At 42.2% G+C, this 13,874-nt stretch overlaps 1 protein-coding gene across 11 annotated transcripts in view; it reads left to right on the forward strand.

Moving 5' to 3' along the window:
• VPS39 (VPS39 subunit of HOPS complex) overlaps positions 1-13,577 on the forward strand; it is a 42,602-nt gene extending 29,025 nt beyond the window's left edge. For all 11 annotated transcript variants that reach the window (XM_008169892.4, XM_065593045.1, XM_005284606.5 and 8 more), the window contains 10 exons: positions 317-390; positions 1,104-1,202; positions 1,503-1,620; positions 3,701-3,829; positions 4,437-4,539; positions 7,298-7,343; positions 7,951-8,100; positions 8,304-8,438; positions 8,729-8,820; positions 11,310-13,577. In XM_008169892.4, coding sequence (XP_008168114.1) covers positions 317-390; positions 1,104-1,202; positions 1,503-1,620; positions 3,701-3,829; positions 4,437-4,539; positions 7,298-7,343; positions 7,951-8,100; positions 8,304-8,438; positions 8,729-8,820; positions 11,310-11,385 — 1,022 coding nt within the window. In that variant the 3' untranslated portion in view covers positions 11,386-13,577. The remainder of the gene's footprint in view (positions 1-316; positions 391-1,103; positions 1,203-1,502; positions 1,621-3,700; positions 3,830-4,436; positions 4,540-7,297; positions 7,344-7,950; positions 8,101-8,303; positions 8,439-8,728; positions 8,821-11,309) is intronic.
• Positions 13,578-13,874: the final 297 nt, after the last annotated feature.

Consider the following 13,874-nt stretch of genomic DNA (forward strand, 5'->3'; position numbering starts at 1 on the left):
TATTTTAAAAGAGCATCTTATTTGTCTAAATTTTGTTACTTCAGTTTCCAGCCATTGGATCTTGTTTTTCTTGTGATTGTATAAGTCTAATGGTACCATAGTATCTGGCTGACTTGATTTTCAAGCGGGAGCTAGCTGAATAGCAAACTGGGGCCTTAGCACAGAATTTGCTCTCTCTAATTCAAGCTCTGTTTTTTCTTAAATCAAACTTCTAGCATCTCAGGTTGTGAAAATATTTCACTATGCAAATCACTGCTTGTGCAGGAACTGGTAATTCATATAGTGGTGAGTGTTATTACTTTGGTTCTTGTTCCAGGCACAGAAAACTTGCACTTGGTGTTCCTCTATTCCACGTGGGTGCTCAGAGACTTTCCTGATGATGGTTTGAAGGTAAGAGTTGCTACATTAGATGTATCTTTCATCTGGCTATTGATACCATTGGTATAGCAGCAGTTGTTTGTCCATGTCCTCAGAAGCCTGGGTAGAGATTGGAGTCCAATTATTACCATTGAACTCCAGTGCAATGTATAGTTTTTCACTTACATTCAGTGCAGAAATTATCTTTCTAGTAATGGAAGGAGGTAGATAGAGCATTCCTACGTGTTTCCTTATATAGCCTTCTACTTGAAGATGAGCATGTGGAAATAGTTTCACTATAACTAAAGCTTCACATCCATGCAGTTCCCTCTGCACAGGGGGCTTTTGCTGTAACCAGCAATAAGGGCCCTATGTAATGTTACTATTAATGATATTTTGTGGTTGCACATAGTTTCATATGGTATATTTAAATACCAACTATAACTTATGCTCTTGTTTTTCATTCCTTCTCTGCTGCAGCTTCTGGTGGTAGAACACAAGCTTAAGTGCACTTTTTAATAGGCGATGTATGTGATACGTAGGGTAGCAATGGAGAGTGTTGCTGCTCATTCCAGATACAAGGCAGTGCCAAGTGGGTGAATCTGCTGCTATCATTCTTCAGAGGGCTCCCACATTTGATTTGAGGGCTTGTGTGTTGCAATACCTCTGACCCTTATGCCTCAGAAGAATGAGATTACACTCTACATTTTAAAAATCAGTCTCTGAATAGAAATTTTGTTTGGCAGATATTTACAGAAGACCTTCCTGAAGTAGAATCCTTGCCACGAGACAAAGTACTCAACTTCTTGATAGAAAGCTTTAAAAGCCTGGCCATCCCTTACCTGGTAAGAACTGGTAGTGAAAAAAGTGCTGCTAATTTAACATGTCTATATCAAGCTTCTGCTCTTGAGTGTTGAATCTGAAATTTTGTGAAGAATACTAAGTTCAGCATGAGGTGAAATAAACAAAATATACAGTTGTTAGGAGATGAAAAGCGAGTGGGACTCAAGAGCCATTTTTGACATTCCTAAATGGTGGTCAATGGAGAAAAGTGTGGAACTGTTGATAGACTGCACTGAATCACTTTCTGAAGGAAGAGGAAGCATTTTTTGATGAACTTGTGAACTGTGTGTTTATGTTCACAGGAACACATAATCCATGTTTGGGAGGAGACGGGCTCAGAATTCCACAATTGTCTGATCCAGCTGTACTGTGAGAAGGTGCAGGGATTAATGAAGGAATATCTCAGCTCCTTCCCTGCAGGTACTTCTAACCATGCTCTGCCTTGCCTTGCAACAGGCAGTGACACAGGACGGGGAGACTGCAGAGCACACTGGCTAGACGTTGCCTTAGAAGTCTCTTGGAAATGTAGGGGTGAAATGGACCTCAACTGGTTATCTGGTCCATCCTCTTTGCTGAGGCAGGATCATGTATACCTAGATCATCCCTGATAGGTGTTTGTCTAACCTGTTTTTAAAAACCTGCAAAGATGGATTCCACCGCCTTTTTTTTTTTTTTTGATCCCTGTTTCAGTGCTTAACTATTCTTACAGCTAAAAGCTTTCCTAATATCTAGCCTAAATCTCCCTTGCTGCAGATTAAGCCCATTACTACTTCTCCGTGTCCACTGAAGGCAGGACAACAGTTATCATCCTCTTTATAACAGACCTTAAAATACTTGATGACTGTTATCAGGCTCTCCCTCAGTTTGCTTTTCTCAAGACAAAACACGCTTTCCTCATAGGTCAGGTTTTCTAAACCTTTTATCATTTTTGTTGCTCTCCTCTGAACTCTCTCCCATTTATCCACATCATTCTTAAAGTGTGGGACCAATTCTACAATGTATCCAGGTCCTTCTGAATTCCAGTCCTGTCCTCCAAAATGCTTGCAACCCCTCCCATCTTGGTGTCATCCACAGATTTTATAAACAAACTGTCCACTCCATTATTCATGTCACTAATGATTTAAATTATAGGTTCTCTTTGCTAGTGCACTTCCTAGGGAAAAGAGCACAGCATGCTTCTAATATGGGATGAAGGGAGTACAATAGTGGTGAACTTACATGGAGCTTATAGTTTCGTGTGTTAAAGGAAATTCTAGGAAGCAATGAGAAACTTTTTTTTCTTTTCATGGTTGTGTGGAGTTGAGACTACCCGTTCCTGAATTCTGGGGTTTGGGAAAGAGAGGCTTTCTGCTTCATTATCAAGTGGTCCAAAAAAGGAGACCATAGTCCTCCAACTCCCTAAGAAGAACAGGAGTACTTGTGGCACCTTAGAGACTAACAAATTTATTTGAGCATAAGCTTTCGTGGGCTACAGCCCACTTCATCAGATGCATAGAATGGAACATATAGTAAGAAATATATATACCTACAGAGAACATGAAAAGGTGGAAGTAGCCATACCAACTGTAAGAGGCTAATTAATTAAGATGAGCTATTATCAGCAGGAGGAAAAAAAACTTTTGTAGTGATAATCAAGATGGCCCATTTTAGACAGTTGACAAGAAGGTGTGAGGATACTTAACATGGGGAAATAGATTCAATATGTGTAATGACCCAGCCAGTCCCAGTTTCTATTCAAACCCAAGTTAATGGTATCTAGTTTGCATATTAATTCAAGCTCAGCAGTTTCTTGTTGGGATCTATTTTTGAAGCTTTTATGTTTCAAAATTGCCACCTTTAAGTCTGTTACTGAGTGACCAGAGAGGTTGAAGGTTTCTCCTACTGGTTTTTTAATGTTATGATTCCTGATGTCAGATTTGTGTCCATTTATTCTTTTGCGTAGAGACTGTCTAGTTTGGCCAATGTACATGGCAGAGGGGCATTGCTGGCACATGATGGCATATATATTCTTTTTGCAGATACAGACTAACATGGCTGCTACTCTGAAACTCCCTAAGAGTTATTCATGCATCTTTTATTCCACATGGTCCCCAGTGCATGGAGTATTGTAAACAACATTTGACTTCTTGCAAAATAGTTTAGTGAAAAATGCTCTGTCTCCCTGTTCCCTTATGTTACTATGGGAGAACTCATATGACACTAACTCTGACAGAGGGTCCTGTGGAAATCTCCAGAGGCAGGTATAAATCAGTATGGCGATAACGAGGTTAGTTCAATCAGTGAGGGTGAGATGCTCTGCTAACAGTTGAGGTGTGAACACCAAGGGTTTCTCACCCTCCTTGCATCTGAAGAAGTGAGGTTCTTACCCACGAAAGCTTATGCTCCCAATACTTCTGTTAGTCTTAAAGGTGCCACAGGACCCTTTGTTACTTTTTACAGATTCAGACTAACACGGCTACCCCTCTGATAATTAACTCTGACAGTTTTCTCTCCCTCACAGATAAAATTCCAGTGCCTGCTGGAGAGGAGGAAGGAGACCTGGGGGAGTATCGGAGAAAGCTGCTCTGTTTTCTTGAGATTTCTAGCTGCTATGAACCTAGTCGTCTCATCAGTGATTTCCCCTTTGATGGTGAGTGCTAGTCATGCTCTAGCTTCCTTCAGCTTGAGGTCTGTTTAGTTTCATGTTGCACAACAATATCTTTCTGTGCTCGCCTTCCTGTTTATAGTAACTGAAATGGAAAAGAACTATTAGGTCAGTAGTTGCCAATCATTGTTGCATGCACCAGTGTTGGCTGTTTGGGCTTTGTGACGGGTATAGTGAGATTCCCCTCTGGGTCTGTGGTGGGATAAGACGAGCTGCTGATTGACTTCTTTTAAATTTATACTGTAACCTGTAGATGAGCTTGGATTGCTCCAGACCAATAATGGCCCTTGAAGCATCCTATGCACATTGCTAAGAATCCCAAGCATGTTCAATAAAAAAGGTGGTGGGGGGGGAGCACTGGCAAAAATAGTTCAGGAACCAGTAAAGTGATAGTATTTGACCTGGTCAGACACCACCGATAGATCATCTAGTTAGTAGTCTCTGACCTTCTGTTCATGCCATAATTTATATTTTTCTCCTGCTTTTCACTCCTGTCCCCATGCCATTCAGTTCCTTGGTCTGTTGTTGTAGTGGAGCTTGAATATTCCCTTTTCTGTGGCAGGCCTGATTATTCCTTTATGTTTCCCTCTAGGCCTCCTAGAAGAACGTGCCCTGCTGTTGGGTCGTATGGGGAAGCATGAACAAGCCCTCATTATTTATGTCCACATTCTGAAGGATACCAAAATGGCTGAAATGTAAGCCTCTCCCTCAATGTCCATTTTTTTGCAAGGTTTTTTTTTTTAAATAGCTTCTCCAACCATTGCTGCTTCATGTCTCTGTGGGTGGGGTGGGGTTGTTAAATGTTATATGTGCACTTAGAACATGATAGGTATTGTAACCTTTTTGATCTCTCATACCTGCCACACTTGTTAGTTAGGATTCTCCCTGTGCGCCTTCTGATCACAGCTAGCATCCCCGCATTTCTTGGGGCTTGGCCTTCCCATGCTGTTGCATTTGTCAGTGCCTCAAGCCAAGTACCTGTTTCTTTACTTGGGCTCCCATCAGTCTTGAATAGCAGAGCAGTCGCTCACAGGCTTTTAGTTTTTCACCCTGTAATATAAGCACTTCCTGTTGTCTCTTAGCTTGTGCCCTATTATTACTTGTTGCTTTCTCTTTGTTTAGCTATGAACAGCTCTCATTAGGGTTAATATTAATCTTCTTCTGCAATATTCTTCCTTAATTAGAAGGAACTATGTTAGCAAGGAGATTCTTTTCCATTAGCAGTTGATGGTAGTTAAACAACAGCATGTTTATTATGATGGGGCCTAAGAACCAATTGAGAGTGAGGCCCCATTGTGCTAGCACTTCACAAAGACAGAACAGCGAACAGTTCCTGCTGTGATCTTACAATCTAAATAGACAAGACAGAGGCTAGGGGAAAGCATACAACACAAGCAGAGGAAGCACTGTCATAATTGTTCCATTTTTTTTGGCAGCAGGCAGGAGAGCGGGGTTAGTTGGGAAGGGCGGATAAGTTGCATAAAAAGAAAAGGGAAGGGTGGTGAGGGGGACGGGTATGGAGTGAAACTGAGGTTAAGAGACTGGGAAAATGTGAGGGCTGGAGCAAACAGGCAATCAGCACATGGCAGAGAAATTTCAGTCAAAACTGTGGAAAGTTCTCTGCATGACTGAAGGTCCCTGCCTTGGCTGCTTTTGCAGTTGCTCCTGTGGGCTTTAGTTCCTTGCAGCGTTCCTCTGCAGTTTTTCCCTGGGGTCTCCTGGTGAGGGAGAGGTCCCCATTGGAGTCCAGGTGGTGCTGTGGAAGGGGTGGCCCAGCTAGGGCCACATTTTACCCCCTCCCTCACTCCCATGCAGTAGTCCCTGCTTTGTCTGCTGCTGCAGCTGCTCCTACTAGGTGGAATCGATGGCTGATTCCTCTCTCTCTGTTTTTGAACAAATTCAAAGCATTTGGGTGAAAATACAACTAACCAGCACCTAGATATTGGCAGGTGTGCTTCAAAGGGTTTCTTTGTACTCCTCACTTAAAGTCGTCTCAGTTAACGTTGTTTTGTTGTTCTGATGATCAGTTAGGGAACATGCTCATTTAAAGTTGTGCAATGCTCCCTTATAACGTTGTTTGGCAGCCGCCTGCTTTGTCCACTGCTTGCAGGAAGAGCAGCCCATTGCAGCTAGCTGGTGGGGGCTTGGAACCAGGGTGGATGGGAACCCCCATCAGCTCCCTGCTCCCCTAAGTTCCCTGTGCGGCAGCCACCCAGCAGGCTACCAGTTGCCGGCAGTTCAGCTGTCCCTCCCCCCGCTGCCATGTGCTGCTCCTGCCCTCTGCCTTGGAGCTGCTCCCTGGAGCCTCCTGCTTGCTGTGCAGGGTGGGGGGGAAGAGAGGGCTAATGTCAGGGTGTTCGCCTTCCCCCTGCTCCTGCATCCAGTTTACTCTATCTTCCATAGAGCGGTGGGGCGGGACACGACAGGGCTCGGGATGGAGGGAGCTTCGTGGCAGCAGCTGCCATTTCAACTTGCTGATCTACTTAAAAAGGCAGTGTACTTAGAGTGGGGTCAGCATACTTAAAGGGGCAATGCGCATCTCTCTCACACACACGGTGTGTGTCTCTGTCTGCCATGCTATCTTCCTTCCCTCCATTCGTGCTGCCTTGTAGAGTGTGAGGCTACGTTAACAACAATGAGTTAATCCTTGAGGGCTCAGCCAATTGCTAGTTCATCATTTAGCAGTATGGCATTCCCTGGGAAATTTCCCACCCTCTGACTTCACCACCTCAACCAAGCTTCACAATCATTGCTGTGTACCAGTACTAAATTGTTTAAAACTTTGTGTGTGTATAATTATATAATTTGTCTGGTTGAAAAAAATTTCCCTGGAACCTAACCCCCTGTATTTACATTAATTCTTATTGGGAAATTGGATTCGCTTAACATCATTTCGCTTAAAGTTGCATTTTTCAGGAACTCATTCCTCACATTGCATTCCTCACTTAACATTGTAATTACTGTAGCTAGACATGGGGGCTGTTAAACCTAACTTTGTGCGTTCCTCTTCAGGTAACACCTATTGGGAGGCATTCACCCTGCTGTGTGCTGATCAGGCACCTCTTTTTTTTATATTTTAAATTCTGTTACCATTCATTGGCCTGTTACCCCAGGATTTATCTGTTTATTTCCTTGGCTGCATTGATAGTCAACCTAAGTCAGGTTTCTCCAGATGTTTGTTTTTGTGTTTACACCCCAGAACTCAATTCACTGTCTATTTCAAATTTAAATATCTTGGACTGACACAAGTATTTTTAAAAAGTTTTAAAATCTCCCCTTTTTACCAGCATCACATAGTTGAGAATGAAAAGTGCCCCTCGTAAATGCTCTGCTCTACTTTTAGTACATGTTCTGTATTGCTGAGGCTGTCCAAATTGTTAATACTTATAGCTTGTGTGGATTTATTGGTTTACAAGACAGTCCCACTTTTCATTCACTTCACGTCTGTTGTAGGTACTGCCATAAACACTATGACAGAAGCAAAGATGGCAACAAAGATGTGAGTGGCTTTATGTCCATATTCTTGTTGTTGATGTGAGTGATATGTGAATTATAACTATTGTCTCCATATTCAGCCAATTTAAAGTAGACCTATGTTTGCTCAGAACTTCTCAGGGGCAGGGTCCTCTGTATCATCTTCTACTATTGAGGAACTTGTACATTTTTTCACAACTTCTCTCCTGTTTGGAATGTTGCTGGGTTGTAGGAAATGGCTGAACTTTTTCATTGGCCAACAATTCTGTTTTACAAGTAGGAATAGAATCCAGCTCTGTCCCTCTGGGCTGTGTTGATGCTGCTAACAAGAATAAAAAGTAGTAAAACTTGCTACTTACTAAAGACAACAGATGAGTCTGAATACACGCAACAGAGCTGTAGAATAAGGAGTTTCAAATTTTAATATCTAAAACTTGTTCTGTGCTGAAGGCTTGGAAATTAATCAATGCACAAACTTGTTCAGGAGACAAGCTGCTTAACGCTAATAGATTTTAAATCTGTATCAAAATCCCTACTTGCCAATGCCATGGTGTATTGCAGAATTAGCCCTGTAGCAGTTAGAGTTCAGTGGTGTCTGTTTGCTATACTTCAGTCTTTATTGTGTGAAACAGGTGTATCTGTCTCTGCTCCGGATGTATCTATCCCCACCTAGTGTTCATTGCCTGGGGCCAATCAAGATGGAACTGTTGGAGCCTCAAGCCAATCTCCAGGCTGCCCTGCAGGTTTTAGAATTGCACCACAGCAAATTAGATACTACCAAGGTAAGGATTCCTTCCTTTATAGGTGGTGGTATGGATAGTTGCTATAACTTGAATTACAATGAAAAACACAGGAGTTAAGGGTAGGCCCTGGGAGCAGATCCTAAAAGTATCTGGACCAAAAATAAATGGGACTGAGATTCATTTTATTCTTTTTCCTACCATATCCCTTCGTCTTTCTTACAACTTGTCCTTGTCCCTTCTAGGCTATAAACCTGCTCCCAGCAAATACTCAAATTAGTGAGATTCGAATCTTCCTAGAAAAAGTCCTTGAAGAAAATGCCCAGAAGAAGCGATTCAACCAAGTACTCAAAAATCTTCTCCATGCAGAATTCCTGAGGGTTTGTACCCACCTCTTTCATCCTCATTTATCAGAGTGAATTTTCAAAAGTTCTGTTAAATGGAAAGACAGTAAAAAATTGAGCTCTTCATTACCAGTACAGGAAACTTGTCCTCTAGATGGTGGTGTAGTGTAGCCAAGATTACTAAATGCACACTAATCAGCAAATCATAACTCTGGCATTTCAGGATAGAGGGAAACTAAAGGTAGTTTAAAAATACTATCCTTCTGTCTATTCAGACTAGAAAGGTGTAGCATTACATTGCTTACCACGTTTCCATTCTCCTACAGGTTCAGGAGGAGAGGATCTTGCATCAGCAGGTGAAGTGTATCATCACAGAGGAAAAAGTGTGCACTGTGTGTAAAAAGAAGATAGGAAACAGGTGAGTAATACTTCCTGGGAGAGCATTCTTCCTAAAGAGGCTGTGGTACAAAAGCAAATTAGTCTGGCTTATTTTTGCAGAGCAGTAAGTATGTGTAAATCCAGGAGCGAACAACTGAGGGAGAACTTTCAGAAGTGTACAATGAATTGGAAACTGTAATCTTAGCAGAGTGGCTGGAAAAAATGCCAAACCTCTTGATGCCTATGATGAAAAAAAATGAACTGCAAAAATAACTTCTCTTGGATTTTCAAGCCTCCAGCATAGACCCAGTAAAGCAATTTCAAGTTTCATGAGGCTTTTCTTCCAAGATTGATGGAGCAAGTAGTTGATATGCTGACCTCACCTGAGATGATGTCTGCAGAGCTCAGAACTCTGTGCAGAGTGGATGATAAGCACTATAAAAAGTTGTTTTCCATCCTGGAATCTGAAAGCTCTTTGTAAACAGGTACAATTGGGTCCATGTGGAGTGGCTCTCATTGGGGTTAATTTAATTAATGGAGATATCCTATCTTCTGGAAGGGACCTTGAAAGGTCATCAAGTCCAGCCCCCTGCCTTCACTAGCAGGACCAAGTACTGATTTTGCCTCAGATCCCTCAGTGGTCCTCTCAAGGATTGAACTCACAACCCTAGGTTTAGCAGGCCAGTGCTCAAACCACTGAGCTATCCCTCCCTCCATTGCACCAGGTAGCTGGTGCAACCACCAGGGCAAGAAACAATTCCCCTCCCCCATCCATCCATCTACTCTCTATTTAGGTAACAAGGACGCCACCCCGAGATTAAAGGCAGGGGAAGCAATTGCTAGTCACTTCTGCTTCTAGAAGAAAAAAGGTCCACAGCCCAGTAACAAGCCCATCTAAACATCCCATACACAAAACCAGCCTCCTGGTTTTGCACATGGCTTCTTTATATAAATCTTTATAGGTGGTCTCTCAGTTTTGAAAGTATAATGTATATAATATAAAGGCTTTGTAAATCTGAAACCTTAAGTATGGTGATGGCTACTTTGTGCCTCCAAAATCAACCTGTACCTTATGTGCCAATGACGTTAATACATCTGAGCAGCAGCAATGGTTTTATTTGTGTCAAAACTTCCGATAATTATTCTCCTCCCACCATTTTCATCCCTGGAGTTTTCAGGAAGAAATCAGGCTGATGTGGAGCAGAGACTTTGATGTTTCCTTCTCTCATCCAGTTCAGTGCGTCAGCTCCAAACTAAATCTTATATATCACCTAACAACCTTTAGCTACTGTTACTGGTGGTGGGATTAATCCCCTCTAAAACATGACTGATATTCAGAATCTGGTGGGGAATAGATCTCTCTCTGCTTGCTGCTTTAATGAGCACAGTCAGCTGTCTCTGAGAGCACTGAATTATTGGTATGCATTGATCCAGTTTTCCCTGTTAAGTATGATCTTGAAGTACTGGGTGAAGGTAGGGTTAGTGTAAGCGTGCAGGATTCACCCCTGCAGCCCCTCCTGCTGGTCTCTGTCGGGAATTAGCTCTCCAGCCGTCGGAGCACCCTCTGCAGGCCGGTGATCCACCTTACCGCTGGCCACGTGTCCCTCCCAGGACCCCGGTGCCCCTTTCTCTGGGGTGCTGCCCCTCTGGCAGTAACCTCAAATCTCAGGGTTTCCCTTCCCAGGGGAACCCCCATCCTCTATCCCCACCTCGCCTCAGTCTTAGCTACTGCTAGTCACCACTTCGCCCCCGTTCACCGGGGCAGACTGCAGTGTATCAGTCACTCATCACAGGCAAGGGGGGTTTGCACCTGCTGCTTCTACCGTGCCTACCCGTGGGCTGCCTCCTGCAACCCAAGTGCCCCCTTGTCCTTACCCTAGGCCTGCAGCCTGGGGCTTTCCTAGGCCAGAGCTCCCAGGCTCCCTTAGCCTTTCCCCAGCCCTGCTCCACTCTAGGCACTTGGTTAAGCTCCCTGCAGCCAGGCCCTATCTGCTTGAGCTCCTGGTTCAAGCCTTTATAGGGCCAGCTGGGCCCTGATTGGGACGTGGCCCCAGCTGAGCCTGCTTCCCACTCAGCTTGGGCTGTTCTCCCAGCCCTCTGCCAGGGCTGGTTTTAACTGTGTCAGGGCTGGAGCGGGTAGCCACCCCCCTACAGTTAGTATAGACTATGTGCTTCGTTTTGGGAAAGTTGGTCATTTGGATCATACCAGACTTAGAAAAGTGATCATGTTAAAATCGCACTTTGTGGTTCCATGTTTGTATAGCAATTACTTCCAAATCAAACTTAGCTAACTAGCATTTTTGAGTCACGCTGCTGCAAAGTCCAGCTGAATTCTTTGCTTGGGACATCACCAATAAAACTGATGCTATAATTGAAACTTAGTCAGGAATTCTCTTCATTAAGAAAATAGCAGTCTTATGTAGTCACTTTTCTGACAGTAACAAAAATCAAACTTGTATAGTGAACAGGGAAAACTGTGTATTGATTATACTGACATTTGATCTTGTGTGCTATTCTGTTTCTTCACAGTGCATTTGCCCGATACCCTAATGCAGTAGTTGTGCACTACTTCTGCTCCAAAGAAGTCAGTACGGCAGACACCTGAAACATGTTGCCATACAGTAGATGGACTGCATTAGCCACAACACTCGCATGAAATACAGAAGTGAAGACTTGTTTGGGAAAATTGATGCTCTGGAGTTTTGAGGCATGTTGCTAGGAACATCTTACAAATAGCTTGTACCCAGCGTCTCTCTGGAATGACTCTACCTACAACTTGGCAGTACTGACTTATTCGAAAATTGACTTTTTAGCTGTTAAATTGCTGGCAACTATATATACCTCTTAACACACCAAGATGAGGAAGAATGGAAAATTGATCAGCAATGAGCTTGTATTGCACTCCAAACCTTGCAGCCTAGTTTCTGAACACTTCTATGGTGTTTACCAATGAGGGCATGTTTTAAAGTATAAAAAAAAAAAAAAAAAAAAAAAATTCTATTCAGGTAAAAACTTCTTGATCTGACCTTGTTTGTGGCTCACTCTAATATTCCTCAAAAGGCAAAATCCTTGAAAAGTCACTGCAACTGTATTAACACTGTATTGAAATCTACTTTTATCCACCAAGTTGGGGGGGGGGGAGGGAGCAAGCAAGAGGATGAGAGGCTCTTGTGCCTGATACTTGAACAATTGTCTGATTTCACCTTTCTCCCAATGTTGGGAATAACTAGATGTTGAACAAAGGAACGTTTATCTTTGATGCCAAGAGTGCTTATCAACTCCCCTTCTGATACACAGAAGTTCCACAGGAGTTAGTCACACACTATAGGCTTCACTGGTAAGCATTTATTTTCCCCTTTTTGACTTTAGTTTGTTAGAGGTATGTAAATATGAATTAGCTCACATACTGTTTGCACTGTGTACAGTCACTTCCAACATGAGTGGATACTTTTGAGAAGCAGCAACAACTATCTGAAGAAGGGAAGCTCTCACTTGCACTTGTACCAAAAAGAACACTCCCTAAAAGTAACACTTTTGACAGGGACTGAAATGTATCTCTTGCTTGAGCTTCTAGAGCACATTTGAGATCCCTATGTATGTAAATAGCTCTTCAGTCTCTAGTTCTCTCTCCAGCATTAAAGTAAAATATAGACTGCATTTCGATGTCTGAGGGCTTTAGATCAACTCCCTTCTGCCCAGGCTGGTATTGTGTGGTTTTTTTTTTTTTTTTTTTTTTTTTTTTTTTTTTTAATTTTTCCTTTGGCCTGAGGATTCTAAATACACAAAACTGGATGCGGTATACTACTTCTTAGTCTGTAATACTTTTGTTTTATTTTTCCATGAACTTTAATCTGTAGCAAAGTTGATACAAGGGTACTTGCATGTTCACTTACTGTACAGAGAATTTGAGCAGCAGTGAATAAAGGCAGCAGTAGAACATGGTTCAGTGTAATTGAATGTGGGTAATAACATCCCAGTTTAGCCATACTTCTATAATTAAGTATTAAATGATATGGAACATGGCACACTTATTATACACATTTTCTTTTAAAATCTATCATACTCCCCAAACAAGGAGTCGAGAAAATAAATTTTAAAAACAAACCCATCTGCCCAGGATGTCCTTGAATTTCACTGTTTACATGTTTAAGTCCTTTTTTTTAAACACTTTTAGCAACAGGTCTTCTGTAGGATATAATTGATCCTACCTCCCCTTCACATACCCTGGTTATATAGCCTGCTCCTTCTGCCATCTGTTTTTTGTTTCAAGGCTATGGTTGCCAATAACCTTGGATGTCTTGGGTAATACTGCTGGTGGTGCCTTTCTGTAGAGGTTAGGGGAGTTCCTATGCTGAGATGAAGTTACTTTTTTAACTTTCTATTTGAACAAGAGAACCTAATACATGCTTGTATTCAATTTGCACATATTCTTTATAGTGTTTATCTACTAGTTCAGGTACAAGAGGAAGATGTTTTGGGAGTTGACAGTGAAAGAAGGGTATCAAGGCCCTAGAGTTTTTGCATACAGAAGTCAAGATCTTTCTGATATTGGTAAGGAGGATAGGTAATTCAGACTATCTGCTGCCAGTAAATCTGCACTTTCTCACAGTTGGGGTCTGTAGTGTACTCTTCTTTCATGGTAATGCTTATGTGCCTCTGTTCAGCTTTTTTGCATACATTTGCAGAGGTGTGGTTTGAGCTACAATTCTGCTGTCTGTTCTCATCCCATGGTTTAGATTTACTAGCCATATGGAAGTTTTGTTTAAAGCAATATATTGTAATAAATATTGTGAACCAGTCTGTTCATTTTATTGTGTGGATGATAGTAACTATCTGAGCTGCTCTGGATTTACATATTTTCTTTCCTTTGCTCCTATAAGAGTCAGTGACACACAGTTGACATCCCCAGTATTTACCTGCTATTAGTCTTCAGAAGTCATTTCATGTTACTGAAAATAATGCAGGTGGCACTATCCTGTTTTTAAAAACCTGGGCCAAGGCCCATCTTTCTCGCCTGTTGGTTCCTGAACTTGAGCACCATCTAGAGAGCTGAGGCTCTACTATTCACTTGAATGTTTTAAAGCTCATATTTTC

The sequence above is a fragment of the Chrysemys picta genome, chromosome 4 (genome assembly GCF_011386835.1).
Source record: "Chrysemys picta bellii isolate R12L10 chromosome 4, ASM1138683v2, whole genome shotgun sequence".
In the NCBI taxonomy this organism is placed as follows: Eukaryota; Metazoa; Chordata; order Testudines; family Emydidae; genus Chrysemys; species Chrysemys picta.